This window comes from Podarcis pityusensis (genome assembly GCF_964106645.2).
Source record: "Podarcis pityusensis genome assembly, chromosome: 9".
NCBI lineage: Eukaryota > Metazoa > Chordata > Lepidosauria > Squamata > Lacertidae > Podarcis > Podarcis pityusensis.
In genome coordinates, this window is record NC_138034.1 from 67,747,474 (window position 1) to 67,770,336 (window position 22,863).

Consider the following 22,863-nt stretch of genomic DNA (forward strand, 5'->3'; position numbering starts at 1 on the left):
GAGTTGTAGTCCAACAACATCTGGGGACCCACAGGTTGAGAACCGCTGCTCTACAGCATGGGTAGACAAACTAAGGCCCGGGGCTGGATCCGGCCCAATCGCCTTCTAAATCCAGGACAGTCCAGGAATCAGCGTGTTTTTACATGAGTAGAATGTGTGCTTTTATTTAAAATGCATCTCTGGATTATTTGTGGGGCATAGGAATCCGTTCATTAGTTTTTTCCAAAATATAGTCTGGCCCCCCACAAGGTTTGAGGGACAGTGGACCGGCCCCCTGCTGAAAAAGTTTGCTGACCCCTGCTCTACAGCATGTGCAGAAACCACCTTCTCCACTGTTGTACCTACTATTTGTCTCATCTGCTCAATCCGCCAGAGCCTGTCTTTGCATGCAGGATAAGTCCCTATCTTGCTGAGGGTTTGAGACCCATCAGCTACCCTCACCTGGTTTAGCCGGCCAACCAAAACTATTCCCTGGGGTGTGGCTGCTTTTGCATGGTGACAGCTTCCAGGAGCCCCAGGTGAGAGTTAAGTGTCAGGTAGGGACCAAAGGTGGACAAACTACCCCAGAAGGAGCACAATGTGTCCCCCACCAGAGGTACTAGCCCTCTCCTGGCACCCCATACACCTCCCACCCCACCACAGATGCAGCTGGAGTTATTCAAAATACACAGTCAGCACTGATTGTATGTTAATGATAAACCTCCATGTGATCCTTATCAGTCTAAACATAGGAGTGCTGAATCAACAAACTTCGCTATCCCCCTTAATGCTTGTGTTCTGTAAATAGGCTGCTGTAAGGTCCTTTATGAAATACGTTTAGGTAAGGCTAATTGCTCACTTGGTTGTGACTGATGACTGTTTATTAATAACAGATGGAAGAGCAAGTGGACATGGTGAGGAGAGAATCACAGTGCAAAACTGAAGCTTTGCTTCAACAGCAACAAGAGAGGTACACTGTGCTCTTATCTTCTTCCTCTATATTTGTTTAGAAAATAATTCATAAGACTAAAATTTAGAACAAAGAACAGAAAATGACTGCATTTGTCAAAATATGCTGCCACCTTGAACTCTCAGAAGAAAGGTGAGATAGAAATCTAATAAATCAGTAAATAGTTAAAAGCCCATCCAGTTTCATAGGCAGGGAGAGTTCCCATTTCTTTTCCCACCTCACTGGACATCCAATCTTGAGTTAGAGAAGCTGGCCTGATCTGGAGACGGTTGTCAGTTGAGACGAGGTTGGCTTGGGAAATAGGTGCTCCCTCACTGCTACTACTCCTTCCCACTGCCTTAGCAGTGATAAATGGAAAGGTGAGTAGCAGGGATGGAAACTTCCAGCCTTCTATGTTGCCCTTTTGTAGGAGATGAATTGAGGATTGAATCTGTAGATTAAGATTAAAACCTCCTATCCTGTGTGTAGGAGAAAGACAAAAAAGCAGGCTGAGAGTTCTTTTTAGCAAACACTTCTATGTTTTTGCATCTTACTAAAGCTTAGGAATTAGGCTATTTCACCTTTTAATCCCTTTTATTTGCGGTCTGCTGACCTCCTCTCTTCACCCCTGTTGCAGAGAAGGAACCACAAGTTTTTAGTAAGATAAAACAAAAAAAGTTTTACTTACATTTCAATGCAGGCAGGAAATACAGCAAAATAGTATGCAGAAAACTACTTCCAGGTTACAGTAAAATAAAAGTTGGTAGTCTCAGTAAGTTGGCTGAAACCAGGAGCTTCAACAAAACATCTTTGCTTAGCTTGGAAGCATGATGGAAGAGAGTAACTCAGAGGCAGGAGGAAGTATGAAATATTATCTCCTTCGCTACATAATTGCTGCCCAGAGGAGTCAGGGGAAGTGGGCACACAGAGGGTCCTCTTTGGAAGTTTAAGAACCCTCTCTGTACTATCCCTGTGCTTGTCTAGCGAAACACGATGGCTGAACTCCCATCGGGAATAAATGGGGACTGGGCTGTGTGCAGAATCTTGGGGACGGTAGTTTACCCCTCACAGAGCTGCTATCCCAATAATAATAATAATAATAATAATAATAATAATAATAATAATAATTTATTTATATCCCGCCCTCCCCAGCTGAAGCTGGGCTCAGAGCGGCTAACAACAGTAAAATGATACAACATTCTAAAATCAGTTCATTATAAAATCAGTTCAAATCAGATCAATGGCAACCATTGGGCTAGAGTTCTGTGAGGATTGCCAAAAGAGGGGGTCAGGCTGTGCCCTGGCCAAAGGCCTGGTGGAACAGCTCTGTCTTGCAGGCCCTGTGGAAAGATGTCAAATCCCTAGTCTCTTGTGACAGAGCATTCCACCAGATTGGAGCCACAGCCGAAAAAGCCCTGGCTCTGGTTGAGGCCAGCCTAACCTCTCTGTGGCCCGGGATCTCCAAGATGTTTTTGTTTGAAGACCATAAGGTCTTCCATGGGACATACCAGGAGAGGCGGTCCCGTAGGTATGAGGTATAGGGCTTTAAAGGTTAAAACCAGCACCTTAAACCTGATCCTGTACTCCACCAGGAGCCAGTGCAGCTGGTATAGCACTGGGTGAATATGCTCCCGCAGCGAGGACCCCGTAACACTTAACAAACTTCAGTTCCCAGGATTATTTGGGGGAAAGATGTGAGGTGTGTACCCAGCCTAGATTGTCCCCGAACACAGAGCTTTACTTTTCCCTACAAGAATGTACGATCCCAGAGACATTAGAAATCAAGCCACCTGCTGTCTGCATTGCTCTAAAGCATGACTGAGGGCTTGCCCACACCTCTTCTTGTGCTGTGCCTAGAAGGCACGAGTTTGAGAGGTTTTCTGCTTCCCACACCCTTTTTAGGCATGAGTCTGAGCAATTTTCCCCTTGCCTTGTTCCCATCCAAGGGAAAACCCATTCTTTAGCAGTGGAACAAATTTTTCTCTGGGGGGCAGTGGGAAGCAATGAGACAAAGTGAAGTGTTGGAAAAGCCCTCTATTTTTGACACTGCCTTCTCTACAGATACATCACTGATGTCTTACTATTGCATCTCTGTTGTTTTTATTTTTTTATTTTTAATAACAGCGTTGAGAGACTGATAAGTGCGCATGAGCAGGAACTGGAAGCTCTGAACGAAAAGCTGAACAGCTCTCGCAGCCATGCAAGCAACATCGAAAGCCAGCTGGAGATCATCCAGTAAGTGTCTCAGTAATGCTGTTCTGCAAGTACATCACTGAAGAGTATTGCAAGCAAACACTGTCTGCTGAATATACAGAAACCCTTGATTATACCAATACAGGACACTGATTGTTTACTAGATTTCTCTTAGGATTCATTAAACCTTCTAGGGTGAGAATTCTGGGGTGGAAGAAAGCTGGTTAGGACCCCTGCCCACCTGCTTTCCCAGTGTAATGCAGTATAAATTTAAGTAGAAAAGAAATTCTAGTGACACAGTAAGAATGTGTAGTAGACCATAGCTGCAGCAAATTTAGGGCTCATTCACATTTTTGCTTGACCCATATTTTGAATGTATTGTATTGTGTATGAATTAATTCCCCCAGGTCCAATAACTTTTTTCATTGTTCCGTGGCTGTGTCATGCCAAAAACTGATCTTACCCGCTGAATTGAACCTCGGTTAAGCAAAAACTCTCTTCGGATTTTTCACACATCTGTGAAGATCCAATTCAGTGTGCAATAGCATATTTTTGGAAGGCACAGCTTGCAGAATAACAATAAAAGCTATTGGAAATAGGATAATTAATCAATAGCAAAGGTAAAGGTACCCCTGCCCGTACGGGCCAGTCGTGTCCGACTCTAGGGTTGTGCGCCCATCTCACTTAAGAGGCTGGGGGCCAGCGCTGTCCGGAGACACTTCCGGGTCACGTGGTCAGCGTGACGAAGCTGCTCTGGCGAGCCAGCACCAGCGCAGCACACGGAAACGCCGTTTACCTTCCCGCTATAAAGCGGTACCTATTTATCTACTTGCACTTAGGGGTGCTTTCGAACTGCTAGGTGGGCAGGAGCTGGGACCGAAAGACGGGAGCTCACCCCGCCGTGGGGATTCGAACCGCCGACCATGCAATCGGCAAGTCCTAGGCACTGAGGTTTTACCCACAGCGCCACCCGCGTCCCTTAAATAATCAATAATAATAATAAATTTATTATTTATACCCCGCCCATCTGGCTGGGTTTCCCCAGCCACTCTGGGCGGCTTCCAGCAAAATATTAAAATACAATAATTCATCAAATATTAAAAGCGGTAAACAATACTGTATTTTATCGCCCAGTAGTAAGCCATTGCAGGTGTACTGTAGTTATAAGTCTGTTTTATGTATTCCATTTCTGAAGGGCTTGGGAGCTGGGATAGCTCTGTTGGTAGAGCATGGGGCTCTTAATCTCAGGGTCATGGCTTTATGTCTGCACCATCATCTCTGTACATGTTGTACTTTCACATTGGTTTCAGGTTGTTCACTTTCTCTCTTTCTTCTACTATATTTTTTAGAGAGCAAGCAAAAAATCAGAACTCATTGTACATGCGACAGATCAGTCAGCTGGAAAGCACTGTGTCCTCACTGCGTTCTGAGCTCCGAGAATCAAGGAGGATGTCTCAGGACAAGGTGGGTTGCAAAATGATGTTGGCGAGACACTTGCAATTAAATTCTGTGTATGTGTTCTGTGATCGTGAATGTAATGCATTTAGTATTATCTGCCGGGACAATATAACACCAGTCCTAAAGGATCTTCACTGGCTCCCAGTACATTTCCGAGCACAATTCAAAGTGTTGGTGCTGACCTTTAAAGCCCTAAATGGCCTCGGCCCAGTATACCTGAAGGAGCGTCTCCACCCCCATCGCTCAGCCTTCTCAGGTCTTCTGCTGGTTCCCTCACTGCGAGAAGCAAAGTTACAGGGAACCAGGCAAAGGGTCTTCTTGGTAGTGGCGCTCTCCCTATGGAATGCCCTCCCTTCAGATCTCAAGGAAATAAATAACTATTTGACTTTTAGAATACAGTCCTGAAGGCAGTCCTGTTTCAGGAAGTTTTATAAGGATTGATGTTTTTATTATGTTTTTACATATGTTGTAAGCTGCCCAGAATGGCTGGGGAAACCCAGCCAGATGTGCGGGATATAAACATTAAAATTAGTAGTAGTAGTAGTAGTAGTAGTAGTAGTAGTAGTCATCATAGTATTTTAGGGTAGTGAAGAGGAGAAAATAAAAATCAGTAGCAATGCAGTATCTGTTTTTTTAAAAAAGGTATTACCCAGCAACAGAGTGGTTTTTAAGGCCCCTTTGACATGATTTTCATTGTAAAAATAATAAAATACGAACATAGTAATACAGTGGTACCTCGGGTTAGGTACTTAATTCGTTCCGGAGGTCTGGTCTGAACCTGAAACTGTTCTTAACCTGAAGCACCACTTTAGCTAATGGGGTCTCCTGCTGCCGTCGCGCCGCCAGAGCACGATTTCTGTTCTCATCCTGAAGCAAAGTTCTTAACCCAAGGTACTATTTCTGGGTTAGCAGAGTCTGTAACCTGAAGCGTCTGTAACCTGAAGTGTATGTAACCCGAGGTACCACTGTAAACAAAATTAAAAAAACCCTCTCCCAGTTTAAAAGGCCATGGATTATTTAGTTAATCAAAGGCCTGGATGAAGAGGAATGTTTTGCCTGGCTCCTAAAGATACATAACAAAGGCACCAGGTGAATACCCTTTGGGAGATCATTTCACAAGCAGCGAGCCACCACAGAAAAAATTTGTCCTCATGTTTCTGATCTCCAGACTTCTCACAGTGAAGGAACACAGAGAAGGGCCTTAGACAATGATTGCTTAGAGGAAGGTTATACAATGGTACCTTGGTTCCTGAACGGCTTAGTTGTCAAACAAATCGGCTCCTGAACGCCACAAACCCGGAAGTAAGTGTTCTGGTTTGTGAACGTTTTTTGGAAGCCGAACATCCGACATGGCTTCCATGGCTTCTGATTGAGTCCAGGAAGCTCCTGCAGCCAATTGGAAGCCGCGCCTTGGTTTTTGAACAGGCTCCCAGAACGGATTAAGTTCGAGAACCAAGGTACCACTGTAATTTTGTCTTTTAAAATTTAGAGGCAATAATTCACACATAGTCATTTGACTTCCATTCCCAACTGCAGCTTAGGTTACAAGTCACATTGGGCTGGGCAGGTTCCTTCTTCCAAGTTACAAATGAATGATGTTTTCTCTTATATAGAAAAGTCCAAGAAATCAAATAACAGGTAGGCTGATCAAGGTGACATGGCAGTGGATATCAAGAGGTTTTTTTTGTAAAGCGATGCAGTACGTGCTTTATTGAGTTCCACATGCCTTTCATTTAACTTTTTCATGTATTGATCACGGAAGTGAATCACTAAGCACATGTATTCTTACAATGAATGGGTGTTGGTCAAGACCACAGGTGAAGTTGTGCTGAGATCTGATTGATCTGTGAATTGTGCCAGTTTTCCAAACAAATATTTGGAAGTATTCTGTTAATATCTTAACAGCCTAGTCCACTTCCAGATTAGTATCAGATGTTGTTTTAGCAGCCATAGTGAAAACTAATAACAGGACTTGCTTTCTACCTCCACCAACTAAGAGTGTGTTCAATCAACCAAAAAGATTCAAGCAGGCAATCCAAATTATGCGCTGAGGAGGAAAAGAGAATTCTGAAAGCAGTGTCAACTTTGCAAACCAACCAGACTTGCATTATGTCTTGCTTTGCACTATTTATTGGTTGGACAGTTTTAATTACCGGTACTTTGCACGATTCTAGTTTTTGCTAATCAGAAGCAGCTAGTTGCTCTGTAGGATCCTGAAGGCCAGCCCCCGAGCACTGCAAATATCCACCCAGGCACCTTTTGGATTCCTGACAATTCAGGAGGCACATTCCATATACTGTCAAATGTGCCTTCAAAACTGCAGGCTAGAAAAAGCTTTTGTTTAAACAGAAAGGAGAGCTAAGGTTCCCAGGAAGCTGAGTTCTGCTCCTAGTACCTCATTCTGTGGTACCACATTTGTCCTGTTGCAGAAATTTGATCACAGCAGATATGCTACCCCTTTCTTCCTCGTAGAAATCTGCTGTAAGACCATTTTTGTGTGTGTGTGTCTTTGTGTTAATATCTTAGATAGAAGAACTGGAGAAACAGCTGCATTTGGTTCATTCTGAGATGGCGGAGGCTCAAAATGAAAGGGACCAGTATAGCCAGGAAACTGGAAACTTGGACGATCAGGTTCAGCAGTTGGTGGTAGGCATCTGAGACTGAATCACTTCCATAAAGTTTGCTTTTTGTAAATCACTTTATTAATGGTCCAGCTACGTAAGTAGATCAAATTCCAATCCTTTGTGTGAAACTGGGGGACACCAGAGCTTGTAACGAAGAGCCAGCTTTAATCTGCATGCTACATAAACCCACCACTACATAAAAAAAGGAAAAATCAGAAAATTCTTTGAGAAAGTTGAACAGTTAGCACAGATCATTCAGGACTTGGAAAATGGTGCTGGGGAGGGTTCTTTAGCTGCATGCAAAAGAACATCACACAGGCATAGTCCGAGGAATGCTGTTGACTATCACACAGGATTCATGAGAAGTCTGAATTGTTAGCTTCATTTAGGACAGGAATAATTCCGTTGTGAGTTGGGTGCATCAGTCATAAGTAAAAGACTAAGCAAGGGGTGGTGGTGAAAGGCAAGATGGGCATTGGGACAGGGAAAAGAGGAGCTTCCTATACCCTTACGCCATTTTTTTTCCTGAACACCCCCGCCTGGCTTTCCCAACTTGCTTTCCCACTCATTAGGGAAAGGGAGCTTGGGGTGGCTCTTTTCATCATGGTGGGGGGAGCACAGATGGAAAGTAATAGGAAACTTCTTAGGCTCCATCTCGTCTTCAGATTACAGCCTTACTTCGGGGCTGGAGAAACATTTTAAGGGAAGAATATATGTTGGCCTTTAGCCCAAATCAAGGATGACATTTCAGGTGTTAATAGCTAGCCAATGTCTGCCTGCCAGAGAGCCAGTGTACCTTTTGCATGTTCTCTCTCTCCCTCTCTCTCCCGATACTTTGGATACTGGAAATCATACCCTATGTTTAATTTGAGCTGGAGTTCATTGTGCATTTAGCTTACACAAATGAGTCACTCACCTAGGTCTACCCTGCAGGATTAGTCATTTATTATTTTTCTCAAAGAATTTAAAAGAAGGAATAATAACTATCGCACTCTTCCTTCAAAAAGGGCTCCAAAAGCGACTTACAAATAATTGAAACAAACAAGCAAAAAGCAGTTCGTGTCCTCAGAGTTTTACAACCTAAGAAGACACAACGAAACAGGAAAATGGATTGGGTGGGAGGAAGAAATGGCTGTTAATAAATAAGTAATTAAGCAAAACTCTGTTCTTGGTTACAAATTCTCATAAGGACCAGCTGTGTCGATCGAGACTTGGGGTTGCCATATTTCAAAAAGTGAAAATCTGGACACAAAAGTTCTCTCTTTCTTGGGAAATTTTTGCAATTTCCACCTGAGCACTGTTTCTGACAGCCGAGTCCTGGAATCCCAGCTCCTGTATGTCCAAAATATTTTGGATGATGGCAACCCTAGATGGAGTGATCTGGCATCCCTTCTCCTCTCTCCTCTGCTGCACCCTGCCAGAAAGGCTGCTGCCAGATGGAGGGATGGAACGAGGAGCCTGATTTCCCAGCAGTGCTAATTGTGATGCCACGTCCCTCCTCTCCTCTTCTACAGCCTATTGTAATGGCTGCCAACTAGACCCATGGAATACTTTTTAAAGCTTTATTTAATGCTTGGGAAACGCCCCGCCTTTCAGAGTGAGCTTCATAAGAAAGATATGGAGCTGAATCTGGAAAAAGAGCAGAACAAGCGGCTCTGGGATCGGGACACCGGCAGCAGCATCACCATTGACCACTTGCGGAGGGAACTGGACAACAAAAACATGGAACTGCAGCGCATGGAGTCCATTGTGTCGTCCATGAAGATGGAGTCCCAGGGGCAGATGGAACGTCAGGTCAGGAAAGGTGGCCAAAGCCGGGAACAGTGCAAACGCCCCCAAGCCAAAGGGAAACATCCATACTGCAGATTGTATAGCAGCGTTTCACAGGTTTCTGATAGCCAAGTGATGCTGCTAACTCCTTCAGTTGAAACTGGAGGTGTGCTTCACTCTTGTGCCTTGTGGCTTAGGGCCCTCATATTTATGGGACCGCCTCTCCTGGTATGCCCCGCAGAGGACCTTAAGGTCCATGAATAATAATAGTTTAGAGGTCTCGGGCCCTAAGGAAGTCAGATTATCCTCCACCAGGGCCAGGGCCTTCTCAGTGATGCCTCCGACCTGGTGGAATGCTCTCTCCCATGAGACTAGGGCCCTTCAGGATTTAATCTCCTTCCTTCGGGCCTGTAAGACAGAGCTATTCCACCTGGCTTTCAACTTGAACTTAGCCTGATCTTTTATTCCCCTTCCTTCCTTCCCCTTCCCCTTTTTATGAAGATTACCCGCTCTGGGATCCCACACCTAATTCTCCCCTGGCCTCCACGCTGGCCCAAATAGGACTAATTTAGCCAGCTAGCCCTGGTGATCATCTAATGTTTATTGGATGGATTTCCCCCTAAATTGATTTTTGAATTTATTGTTATTCACGTTTTTATACTGTTGTTTTATGCTGTTTTTTTGTTGCGTTAATTAACTGTTTTAAATTTGTTTTTGAACTGGGAAGGGTGGGGTATAAATAAAAATTTATTATTATTATTATTATTATGCCTGTAGGGGTTTACGTTGGGCAGCGGCGGAGGAAGCCGCTTGGGCGCCTGGGGCGGAGTGCCCAGGGGTGTGTTGAGCCGGCCAGAGGGGCGTGGTGCTCCTCCTACTCAGCCGTCCTACAACTGGGGCAGTGGGCGGACTGTTTAGGCAGCACGGAGCCTGTGCGTGCCCAAGCTACCATGTTTCCCAGTGGCTCGGGTGCGCTGCAGGCCCCGTGGTGAGTGCTGCCTGGCATTTTGGCACCCCCGCCCCTCGGTGGTGACGCCCGGGATGGACCGCCCCTACCGCCCCCCCCCCTTCCTCCATCCCTGACATTGGGGCTTCAGTTGTGGGCAATCTATGGGTATTTCTTCAACTGGCCTGCAGGTGGCATGATTGCTTTTGGAGTTAAAGCAAAGACCCTAGTGGGGCTGCAACTGCAGGGAAAATTGAGGCACTGAGCAGTTGTACCAGGTGGTACAGTAAGTACCACGGCCCTGAACATCTCGGATGAAATAATTTATTTTAATGCTTGTGAAGAGAAGTTATGAAAAATAGCAGTGGGGCAGCATCTGCTTAACCCAGCCTGAATGATGCCATCCAAGTGTGTTGTGAATGCAATGGTCAGCATGCTAACCCACTAGGATCAAGGAGATAGGCAGGTTCAAATCCCCACAAGGCTCATTTTGGCCCCATTGATCTCTCTGAGAAGTCGTGGAGAGAGCTATATACACTGCCTTGAGAGCCATGGAGGAAAGACAGGAGACAAATGTGATAAGTAAAGGAGGAAGCCAAGTTGATGCACTGTTAAAGAGAGCTTCCTCTCTTTTGGAAGCTTATTTAAAATTAAAACCTTTTTTGAATTCTTTGTGGCCTAATATTTCATGCGCTGCTGTGCGGGAAGGTCTTTCAGACATTTGGCAAGAGGGGTGGCTCAGAGCAGACAGCTTGGTGGGTGTTAAATGCCACAGAGGTGGCAAGGAGAGGGAGCCTCTGGCCCTCTAGAAGTATCACAAGATATATTTTTTTTAAAAATGGCTTCTATCCAGGAAACCACACTTTGCCGTAGAGAATAGATGTGGCTACCAGATATCCAAAACTTGCTAGACACTGTCTTATGAAAAGGGAAGAAGTGGTTGAGAACAGGCAAGCAAGAAAGAGATGGCAGGAGTGACAGGGTGATGAGGAAATCCTGCACAGGTGCCTAGGGGAAAGGTTCACTGGAGGAGAAAATGGATAAAGGCATTAAGCCCACCCCTCTGCTCTGAGGCTCTGTGGGGGAGGGGGAGACTACTGACTTGACCCCACATACACTTCAGCCCCCGTGCCTCCCCAGTCCCACCCCGGGCAGTCAAAATTGTAATAACCTCCCTTGAGACAATGAAAACATATGGAACATTTGTCCCCACCAGATGTCTGCAATTAAGGAAAAGAACGAAAGCATCGAGAGGATGGCGTCCATGGCCTCCCAGCAAGAGTCCACCAAAGAGATGCTCCGCAAAGTCGTGGAGGAGCTGACGGAGAAGAAGGTGAGTTTGGACGCAGCAGAGAAGCACGTGGCAGAGCTGACCGCGTGCCTGCAGGAGAAGGAGAAGGTGATCGAGGCGACCAACGAGGAAATCCAGAAGCTGCGCGGGCGCGTGGACGGGAAGCTGCAGGAGCTCCAGGTTCTGAAGAGCGAGAGCGACCACATGCGGAGCGTGCGCTCGGATTGCGACTCCCTGAGGCTGCAGGTGGTGGAGAAGGAGAAGGTGATCGAGATCCTGCGGAAGCAAGTCGAGAACATGACTCAGATCGTGGGCCAGCACAGTCGGACGGCTGGGTCGATGGAGATGGAAAAATGCCAGCTCGCGAAAGAAGTCAACGACAAGAAAATGGAACTCCATGAGCTTAAGGTGTGCATGTTTCGCTGTGTGTGGGGAAGTGTTGGTACTTTTTTAAAAAGATAAAGCTTTTCTTTTGGTCATGGGAATTCTCGGTCAGAAAACTAGACCAGAAGAGCTAGCTTTAAACAGAATGTTTGACTAAATGCACATTGATCTGGTCCAGGAAGGCAATTCGTATGGCATGTCTTTAGTGCAAACAATTATCAGTAATATCCAAGGCAACATGATGACCAAGTACAACAATGTAATGTCAATGTAAACCCTTTATATAATCTATACAGAACATTGAACAGTATGAAATATATGAAATATGCACTCTCTGCAAATCCAAATAAACAGAAATCTTATAAATCTCCAAAAGCCACAAAATATGCACTCTTGATGGATTCTCTTGAAAACATAGAACAATTGCTATGGAGCAGTGGTCATAAAGTTATGTAACCATACAATTCCATTTACCATAAAGATGGGTTTATGAAGCATTTCTGTATCCTTCTGCTGTGCTGAAGAAGAATTCCACAAAACAGTGGGTATATCCGGAATCGCTGTTCACTGCGTCTGTTTGCGGACCACTTCGGCAGTGTTGGACGTCATAAAACAAAGCTTTACAGCTTGTTTTCACCAGATAACAATCTGACCCATTGCTTCTTTCAGAGACTTGCATAGTCTACAAAGACTTCCAGAGACCTATAAGACTTATGTTTATTTGGTTCTATGTTTTTAAGAGAATCCATCAAGAGTGCATATTTTGTTACTTTCAGATATTTATAAGATTTCTGTTTATTTGGTTTTGCAGAGAGTGCATATTTCATATATTTCATACTGTTCAATGTCTTTAGTGCAGCTTTCACTAACATGGTGCCCTCCAAATGTTTTGGGCTTCAACTCCCATCAGCCCTAGCCAGTACTGCTGTGGTGGCTGGGGCAGATGTCACTTGTAGTGCAAAGCATTTAGAGGCCAGCAGGTTGACGAATGCTGCCTTAGTGTGAGGGTCAAACGGCCCTTCCCACAGCTGATTTTGCTTATTTTGTTCATCTAAAAAGATAGCTGTGCATCTGGATGAATCCATTGTCCTCAAGGGTTGAGGGGGTCTTGAACCAGGGGCCCGGGCAGCCAGAGTCAAGCAGCTTACTCTTTGCACCACTGTGGCAGTTTTCCAGAAGGAACTGCTCTCTGCTGCCCTTGGGCACCATCACTGCAGATGGCCTGAGGATGCTATTGCAACTACTAAGTCATCAGTGGTCAGGTAATACAGTAGGCCCATGGGTATAGCCCTGGCCATACAAAGACTCTTAACTCTCATCTGTCGTCTCAGTCTTGAGCGACTTGTCATTCAGACAAAGACTGTGCTATCAGCACCTTGCTGTCAAAGTGGTGTGTCTTTTCCCATTCTGTTCTCAAGCTTAGATATTACCATTTTCTAGTCACCTGTAAGAATTGCTTTCCAGGTGACCAGCTATGGAGGGAAGTTTTGCAGAAGTTGTGTCCCCTCCTCCTTATTTAGGCTAGCCCTGTGAAGGTCAAATGGGCTAGCACGTTTAGTCAAGGAGCATAAAGGAGAATTAGCTTGTTTTATCTAGATTTTGCTGGACAAGAAAGACATCCAGGTTCGTGAGCTGGAAGCCAGGCTGAGCGAGATGGAGCTGGAGAAGGTGAAACTGATGAACGCCAGCTCTGAGAGGCTCCGGGCACTGAAAGAAGTAAGCATGGAAAAAGAAGAGCTGATGGGTGAAGTAAAAAGCAGTCGCATTGAGCTCGCTACGCTTGCAGGTATGGACCACCAGACAGGATATTATTCACCTGCTTCATCTTTCTTTGGGTTGCCTTCACAACCAAACAGTACACGCCAGCAGGAAGGCCGGATTGGCCCTGCCGGTGCATTTGCACCGTGCTGACCTCTCTGCTGCCTCGTCCCTCACCTCTGCGGTGTGTAGCAGTGACTCAGCCAGAGGTAGGTCAGGTTAGCAGCAGAGCCCCACCACGGCATCCCCTGCTGCATCCAAACTCCAGCTGGGGAGCTGCAGAGCACACCAGAGTGGCAGATTCACCTCTAAAGCGCTGTTGCTCACAGAAGAATGCAGGAGGCGGTCTTGTCTTTTGTGGCTTGCAATGAAGTGACTTGGTTTATTCAGGGGCTAGAGGACCTGCCTTCTCGAAGGCAGAGAAAGCGCAGATGTTGCTCTCCTATTGTGCTATCTCAATTCTTCAAGGAGACAGACTATCCAGTGGTTCTCAACCTGTGGGTCCCCAGACGTTGTTGGACTACAACTCCCATCACCCCTGACCACTGGTCATGCTGACTAGGAATGATGGGAGTTGTAGTCCAACAACATCTGGGGACCCACAGGTTGAGAAACACCAATTGCCTGCCCGGGGTGCTCCGTTACTCTCTTTCTCTCTCTCTCTCCTACTGCTATTCTGTTTTTCCTTGTACGTATCTTTGCATTTATATTTGTGTGGTGTATTTTTTTCTCTGCTGAAACTGGATTTGCTCTACATGAGCTAAATTTTGCCTTTCTGGGGATCTGGCAAGAAAAAGATACGATTTATGCCTTAGTAAACCTCGACTAAAGACTTTTCCTGCATTCTGTGTCTTGTTGGAATTCACGTGCCTATCAAAGTTCCGCTGCTCTGCTGAACAAACAATGAGGCAGGGGTGTCCCAGGTCTTGGGGCACTGGTTCTCGACAGTGCCAACTCCAGGCTAATGCAGTTAATAGGCCTGAATCTTTCCCCTCCGGGAATATATTAACTTAAAATTAATTGGCCCCATAGCCAGCTTTGTACCAGCCCTGCTACACACCTGTAATACCCTGTTTTGAGGTCCTGCACTGGCTACTCCCCTTCTGTGTTATACTGTGTTATTTTCAGTTTACTTTATAGACCAGGAAGAGGAGGGGAAAGATATCTATATTTCTTTTATAAATCATGGAGTTCTGCAGATACCATCATTTTTAATTGATTTCTCCAATCCACACATCCCTCTTGGGAGTACTTTTCTTGCTCTGAAACGGCCCCAGTGGAGATCTGTACTTAAAAATTAAACCAGGAAGTTCTGAATAATAATAGCTCAGTTAAAGCTCAGACTGAGCTGGAGCAAACCAGGGCCACTGTAAAGACTATGGAGGGATCTGATGGCCACGGTAATCGTGGAAGTGTTATTTCATTTTATTTTGTAAGATCGTTACCTTGTGGCGCTGTGGGGCAAGGTTCTTAGGATTGCTTAGGAAATATTTAGGATTGCACGGCATTTACCTAGCTACTTGGGGAGTAAGCTCCATTCAATTCAGTGGGACTTGCTTTTTAGTAGACCTGTAGAGGCCTGCAGTGGAAGGCTCAGTTTATACACTCCACGTGTTCCTCTAAAAATTGCTGGCTGCTGAAACATTGCAATCAAATAATTTAAAGTGGATTGGTTACATTTTCCTTCAAAATTATAGGCAGGGATAAATACAAAGTGCTTTGTATGTCAGCTTCACCATCTCCTTCATTTGATGCAGGTATTTTATTTCCAATATAAACAGGACTCTGTTTTTGTAGCTGATTCTATACAGCATTGCCTACTTTGTGTATTCACATGGTGTAAACATGTTTGTTGTCCTCTAGCCTGAGAGATTCCTGAGGACCGTAGCTCAGTTGGTAGAGCATGAGACTCTTAATCTCAGGGTTGTGGGTTCAAGCCCCATGTTGGGCAAAATATTCCTGTGTCGCAGAAGGTTGGACTAGATGACTCTCACGGTCCCTTCCAACTCTGCAATTCTATGATTTGGTCCCTAAACCTGAGGATTCCCAGTTCTGTGTTACAAGCTTTAGAAGCTTCCTCCTCCCTCCTTGCTTCCTACCTGTCTGCCCTGGATCCTCACTTACAATTTGCTCTGTGACTGATCCATTTCTGATTCCACCCTCAATCCAGTTATGTCATACACTTGGTGCTGCCATGTAAAACCTTAAATACCGCTCTCCTCCAACTGGTCCCTGAGATATGTATGTTGTGTTCATTTCTGAGCCCAGCTTCAGCTGGGGAGGGCAGGATATAAATTATTATTATTATTATTATTATTATTATTATTATTATTATTTCATTCACATGTGTTTGGAGATACGCAACGCTGTGACTTCATTGTGACTCTTGTGCCTTGCAGATGAACTGGAAAGTATGAAGAGCAGCTACCGAGATAAAAGCGAAGAGATGGAAACCACCGTGGGCAAGCTGAGAGTGCAACTGAAGTCCGCTCAGATTGAGCTGGAGCAAACCAGGGCCACTGTAAAGACTATGGAGGGATCTGATGGCCACGGTAATCGTGGAAGTGTTATTTCATTTTGTTACCTTTCAGGCAGAATTTGTAAACCTGTTTTATTTCGTCATTTGATATTTCAGATAGGAAAAATGCCGTGGACAACACTTAATCAAAACCGAGTGTTCAGTGTAGATTTATAAAGCCATGGAACTGATGAATCTTGCAGCTAGAGACGATCAAAATTAGTGGTTCCCAAATTGTGAACGAGCATACATGTACTAGGCTTTAGAGCTTATGTGGGGTTTGCTGTCAAAATCACAAATGCATGTTTTGCTAGATAAGCACAGCGCTAGTACACAGAGAGTTCTTGATCTTCCTAGAGAGAACCCTCTGTGCATGGTCACTTCCTTTGTTTCCTTTGGGTGGGAACTCTATAACAAAAGAGACAATCCTTTATATTTCCTTCTGCCTGTGAGGAGACTCTCTCTTTTCACCATCCTTCAAGATGATCACACATTGATGACTAAGGCTCCTAGTTTCAGCCTACCAATAGTTGGTAGCTAAGACTACCAACTATTATTAGAAGGGACGTGGGTGGCGCTGTGGGTTAAACCACAGAGCCTAGGACTTGCCAATCAGAAGGTCAGTTCGAATCCCCACGAAGGGGTGAGCTCCCGTTGCTCGGTCCCTGCTCCTGCCAACCTAGCAGTTCGAAAGCACATCAGAGTGCAAGTAGATAAATAGGTACCGCTCCAGTGGGAAGGTAAACGGCATTTCCATGCGCTGCTCTGGTTCGCCAGAAGCGGCTTAGTCATGCTGGCCACATGACCCGGAAGCTGTCTGCGGACAAACGCCGGCTCCCTCGGCCAGTAAAGTAAGATGAGCGGCGCAACCCCAGAGTCGTCCACGACTGGACCTAATGGTCAGGGGTCCCTTAACCTTTACCTTTACCAACTATTAGAAGTATTTTTCTGCACATTGCTTTGCTGTATATGTTGCTTGCATTGAAATGTAAGTACTGTAAACCCCTTTTCCATTTATCTTACCAAACAAACCAAACAAAAAAATGTGGTTCATTCTCTGCAATGATGGTGAAGAGAAGTCAACAGACCACAAATAGAAGGGATAAAAAGGTGTAATTGTCTAATTACTAAGCTTTAATTAGCTGCAAAATTTATGTGTTTTAATCTGCTAAAAATTCTTCACAGCTTTTCTTTTTGTAGGTTTAGTTCTACATCTACAGATTTAATCCTCAATTGGTTTCCCACATTTTAACCATCTTCCCCCCTCTCCAGAGAAAACTGAAAAGGGTGGGGTAGAAATCTCTTAACAAAGAATTCTTAGTGTTCTAACCAAACTACAATTCCCAGGTTTCGGGGTAGATTTGAAGTGTAGATGCTTCTGTTTACATAAGAGCTCGGCAATGGAATTGTTGTTTTTTATTTTGGGCCCATGGATCAATCCCAGAATCTAGATTACATGCTAAGTAAAATTAGACCTACATTCTACACTGCCATTCCCTACTGCCAGCCTTATGAATCTTAAACACCTTCAAGCTATTTGTGCGTCCTGCCTACCATTTGAGAACAGCTGGGTTAGATCATTAGTCATTATAGTATAAATATACTTTAATTACGCACACTGTATTCCTCTCATTTCAGACATAGTAGAATAATGTTATTTTTGCCCAGGACAAGAAGCCTTAGGCCCTGCCTCTACCGAAAGCTCAGTATTTTACCCACAAGGCGTTTCTTAAACTTTGCTGTCAAACATGATGCCGCTAATGCTTTGGAAATCTTGTCTTTTATAGCAATGAAAGTTGCAATGGGGATGCAAAAGCAAATCACAGCCAAGCGCGGACAGATAGATGCTTTACAGAGCAAGATTAAGTTCCTGGAGGAAGCAATGACCAACGCAACTAAGGTCAAAACTGCTAAGATACATAATTTAGATAAATGTGTCCCAGTAGAATGACTGGACCAAATTCTAACATGCCAAAGCCATGCTAAAATGAGTGTTATCGGTGTAAATTTGCCTTGAACGTATGTATTTTGCACTAGCAAAGATTCTTACGGGGGGGGGGGGGGAATCAAATTTACTTAACTAAGCTCACAAATTCCACTGAGCATTATCTTAGGGTGGTCCTTTTGTATACTAAAAGAGCCCTCAGGGTACTTGGGATATAGCAGCTTTTGCTAGGAGAGTTCAGTCAAAATATGTAGGTTGTTTACATGAAACCCACATAGAAGCATCTTCCTTTGGCTAATAGAAAGGACAGAAGATCAGTCAAGCTGATAGGGCATTTGAAATGGAACAGTATGTCAATGTTATGATAACTTTTACAGGGAGGTTTTGAATTTGTTAAGTTGTATATTTCAATAATGATATATATATTTTTAAAGATTTCCCTCTGTATATTTGCTTTATCACATTCTGAGTTGGGACCAATGATCATGTCCAGCTAGAATATTTAACCTACCAACTAGTATGCAGATACAGAATTCTGATCAGTTTCTATGTGTTACCTCACAGAAGTGGGGTCATTGTCCATTTACCATATTTTTCACTCTATAGGATGCACCAGATGATAGGACTCACCTAGTTTGGGGGGGAGGTAATAAGGGGAAAAAAATTCTGAATCCCAGAAGCCAGAACAGCAAGAGGGATCTGGCTTCTGGGATAGCCTCTTGCTGTTCTGGCTTCTGGGATAGCCGCTGGGATAGCTGGTCTAGCTTTGCGCGAAGCCTCCGCAGGGCACGGGGAGCCTTCAGCCCCATGCCCTGCGGAGGCTTCTGGGACAGCCCGCGAAACCTCCGCAGGGCAGCAGGATGAAGGCACCCTGCTGCCCTGCGGAGGCTTTGGGCAGCAAAGCCCGAAGCTAGAACAGCGAGACGGAGCGCTGCACAGCGCTCCCTCTCCCTGTTCTGGCTTCTGGCGTAGTCGCGCAGCCTGCACTCCATAAGACGCACACACATTTTCCCTTACTTTTTAGAAAGGAAAAAGTGCGTCTTATAGAGCGAAAAATACGGTAATCACAGTCTGACTCAATTCCAGGAAATAATGATCAGAAATTCAGATTTTGAAATCAAAATGCAGTGCTGTGTTTACCTTTTCTTCAAATTTTGTTCTATTCTTTCAACTTTGTCCATCTAGGAGAAACATTATCTGAAAGAAGAGAGAAATAAGTTAAGCCAGGAATTGAGCTGTGTGGCTTCTTTAAACAACAAAATGGCTGGAGAGCTGGAGGTTCTTAAGTCACAGGATAAACGGTTGAGGGAAAAACTTGCTACCATGGAGGCAGCTCTGGATAAAGTAATAATAATAATAATAATAATAATAATAATAATAATAATATATTTTGTACCATTCCTATCTGACTTTGTATTATTTTGTCCCTGGTATTAGTAGACATTCTGTTTGTTTTGAGTTGTTATTAGATGGCATCCTTTTTTTATTTTCTTCCACATGTATTTATGCCAGTTTGTAACAATCTTTTGATCCCAAGCTTTTTTTTTAATCACATTTTCAGTTTGTTGAGATTTATTTCCTTTTTTGTACCACTCAGTATACTAGCAACCAAGCCCCCAAACAGGACTGTGGCTGTATTTAACTCAGTTTTGTTCAGAGTCGCCCCATTGAAATTGTAAGGGTATCAGGGGGTTGCTCGAGAGCAATCAGGCAAGTGCCTCCCTGGTCAGCTGTAAAGCCTTGTTATTGGTGCCAAAAAAAACCTTCACTATGCAGAGTGCCTCTATTCCGTGTCTTGCTCATTCATTGGCAGAATCTGTGAGTGGGCGGTCCTTAAACCTTCCCCAGCAGAGTAGTTTCTTGACGCCCAGTCTGCGCTTCCCCTCTCTGCGCGGAAGCCTACTGTGCAGGGAGGGCGTGGGTAACGGAGGACCTCTCTCCTCCCCGCTTTGCCCAGGCAAGGTGTCCTGGCACCGCCTCGCCTCCTCCGAGCCCTGAAGCTCCTCTCCACTGGAGGCATGGTTACTCTCCTCCGCTGAGGAGGTGCTGCTTCCCACGATCTTTGGGGGCTCTCTCTAATCCATCCGGCTTTTCCCCTCTCGCCCCTGAGCCGGTTGCAGTTCCCTGACAGATATGAATGACCATTAGCATTGGCGCCATTAATTTCAGGTGGGTCTGCTCTCTGAGCAAAACTTAACTGAATACCATCCAGTGGCTTTTAGGGTTGTTTCTTTTTGAAAAGCTTGTGTGAGTTTACCAAGAAAAACTCTTCAAGGGCCTCAAGTTTTACTACACAAAGTTCCCTCATGAAGCTGAATAATCTCCGCCATTTTCTCTCACAGGCTTCTATGCAGTTTGCAGAATGTCAGTGCATTATGCAGCGGCAGGAACAGGAAGCGATGCGCTTCAAGCTTCAGCACACTTTAGATGTAAAAGTAAGTTTTCAGCTTCATTGAAGAGGTGCACTGGGAGCATATCCTTTACAACTAAATTTATTTTTTGAAAGCCAAGCTTCTCTCTTACCCCAGAACATTCTTAATGTATGCCCACATTAGCTAATTATTGCGCACTTTGTCCGAAAGCATACTTTGGGGGCACGGGGCAGCTTGCAGTTTCCAAACTGCATCCCATATTTCCCTCAGCATCATAAAGTCACAGAATTGGAAGGGACCACAAGGGTCATCTACTGCAAACCCCTGCAATTCAGGAATCTTTTTGCCCAACATGGGGCTTGAACCCACAACCATGAGATTCAGAACCTTGTGCTCTTCGAACTGAGCTATTAAGTCCCCTAATGAAAGCTAGTGCCTCATAATTTGCCTGGTAATTAAAACTTGTACGAGCCTTTCTGCAACGTTGCTTATGCATAAATCCACTCTTGACTGAGCCCTAAATGAATAGAATCAGTCTGGTCTAGGAATTTCACAATGGAAGCTTCGTTCAGGTAAGCAGTGGCAAATCTCCTCCCGGTTTCTGAATATCAGCAGTTTTTATGTCGGATCTGCATCCGTTTATTCTCAACCAGTGTGGCATCTATCGCTTTGCAGGTATATGAGCCTTTGATGGCATGGCTGATGTTATTAGCTCTTATAATAGTTCTTCCTGCGTAGATACGGCGAGAAAGCACAGACTGGGATGAAACATGCTTTCTTAAAAATGCGCCTGAACTGGTCGTGTTTTATGTTGAAGAAAAAGTGACTACCGAGTCCCAGTTCAGAGTGTGCTGATCAACATGCTGCAGACACCCACCCTGCAAGATGTTATTTGTTCCTAAAGGTGCTGTTTGCACTAAAAAACACCTTTGGCTGGGGGGAATTGCACACAAGGGTGGGAATGTAGATGCATAGTCTGACATCTGGGTTTGTTGAACAGCCTAGTCCCCATATTTTATATTTCTATTAATTGGCCCATCATTAATCCTGGGCAGCTGTTGTAGATTATAGATTAGGGAGCACTCTGTAAGTGGGCACATGCCTAATGTTTCTCTGGCAACCTTCCATTCTGGATTCTTTGCATAAACCAAAGCCCTATGAACATAATTTTTATTCCGCTTACTCAGACGCTCCTTCGTCCACAGGAGCTGCAAGGACCAGGGTACCTGCTGGGCTCCTCTTCGGTCAGGCCACGCCTTTCATCCTTGCCTCATTCCCACTCTTCTAGCGCACCAGCATCCCAAGCCTTCGCTGGCCACATCGTAAGTATCACAAAATATCCCTGCCAGGTTTATCAACAGGTGGCGCTGTGGGTTAAACCACAGAGCCTAGGACCTGCCGATCAAAAGGTCAGCAGTTCAAATCCCTGCCACGGGGTGAGCTCCCGTTGCTCGGTCCCTGCTCCTGCCAACCTAGCAGTTCGAAAGCACGTCAAAGTGCAGTAGATAAATAGGTACCGCTCCGGCGGGAAGGTAAACGGCATTTCTGTGCACTTCTCTGGTTCGCCAGAAGTGGCTTAGTCATGCTGGCCACATGACCTGGAAGCTGTACACCGGCTCCCTCGGCCAATAAAGCGAGATGAGCGCCGCAACCCCAGAGTCGGTCACAACTGGACCTAATTGTTAGGGGTCCCTTTACCTTTACCTTCCATAAATTACTGTATTTTTCCGTGTATAACACCCCCCCCCATTTATAAGATGCCTCCTGTTTTGAGGACTCAAAATTAGGAAAATGGGGGGGATTGCCTATAGTTGTTGAGCTTTCGGGGGGGGGGGCACAAAGTTGTTGAGATTGCCGGAAATCGCTCACTTGTCTGCCCGATGCTGACACTTGCACACATCCCAAAAGCCGCAAATCGCCCGCCCTATTGCCACACCCTGGCAGCCAATCATCCGCAGCCCTTGCCACAGCCACCAATAACATGCCCAATAGCCACTGAAAATCTCTGGCTTGCGGCAGCAACCAATCCCACGTCCCACCTTATGCACTATCCATGTATAAGACGACCACCAATTTTTGGACATAACTTTTAAAGAAAAATACCTCGTCTTATACACGGAAAAGTATGGTAACTTGGTTAATACAGCAGTGCAGTTTAGGGAACATCCCTCCTCTTTGAAGGAAAAAAAAAAGCGAAGACATCCGTAGTATTTGGACGAGGTGGGCATCACTAACTCCTGTGGGATAACAATTCTCGGTAATTGGTCAGACAATATAAAAATGAAACTAGATGTTACTTTTAACTAGTGCCAAAAAAAATTACTATATTTATTTGGGGGTGTTTCGTTATGCTTCTGAAAAGTGAAGGCCTGTTTTCACAGTATTTGAAATCCATATTTCCATTCAGATACCATCCAGGGCCAGCTGCCCTGGCAAGGATGACCCATTACGAGATTTAAAGCAACTTCTCCAAGAATTGCGGTGTACCATCGATGAGATCCCCTCTACCATTCTCCCCAGAAGAGAAAGTGACAGCGAGCCCGATTCAATTCTGGAAGGCGCTAGCAATTTATTGTAAGAATGTACAAAAACACCATGAACATGCCTTTGGAAATGAGTGAAATCTTATTATCCATGGGTTTGGAAAAGAATGATTCGTTTCAGAAATGAATGATT

At 44.8% G+C, this 22,863-nt stretch overlaps 1 protein-coding gene across 12 annotated transcripts in view; it reads left to right on the forward strand.

Annotated features, from left to right (window-relative positions):
• Window positions 1–22,863, forward strand: part of CCDC158 (coiled-coil domain containing 158) — a 49,272-nt gene that overhangs the window by 15,521 nt on the left and 10,888 nt on the right. For 10 of the 12 annotated variants that reach the window (XM_081020665.1, XM_081020660.1, XM_081020666.1 and 7 more), the window contains 13 exons: window positions 873–949; window positions 3,053–3,163; window positions 4,471–4,585; window positions 7,106–7,225; window positions 8,800–8,997; window positions 11,136–11,618; window positions 13,191–13,380; window positions 15,752–15,910; window positions 17,658–17,770; window positions 19,001–19,159; window positions 20,158–20,250; window positions 21,393–21,509; window positions 22,595–22,761. In XM_081020665.1, coding sequence (XP_080876791.1) covers window positions 873–949; window positions 3,053–3,163; window positions 4,471–4,585; window positions 7,106–7,225; window positions 8,800–8,997; window positions 11,136–11,618; window positions 13,191–13,380; window positions 15,752–15,910; window positions 17,658–17,770; window positions 19,001–19,159; window positions 20,158–20,250; window positions 21,393–21,509; window positions 22,595–22,761 — 2,102 coding nt within the window. The remainder of the gene's footprint in view (window positions 1–872; window positions 950–3,052; window positions 3,164–4,470; window positions 4,586–7,105; window positions 7,226–8,799; window positions 8,998–11,135; window positions 11,619–13,190; window positions 13,381–15,751; window positions 15,911–17,657; window positions 17,771–19,000; window positions 19,160–20,157; window positions 20,251–21,392; window positions 21,510–22,594; window positions 22,762–22,863) is intronic. The other 2 variants (XM_081020664.1, XM_081020663.1) reach the window with 1 other exon arrangement.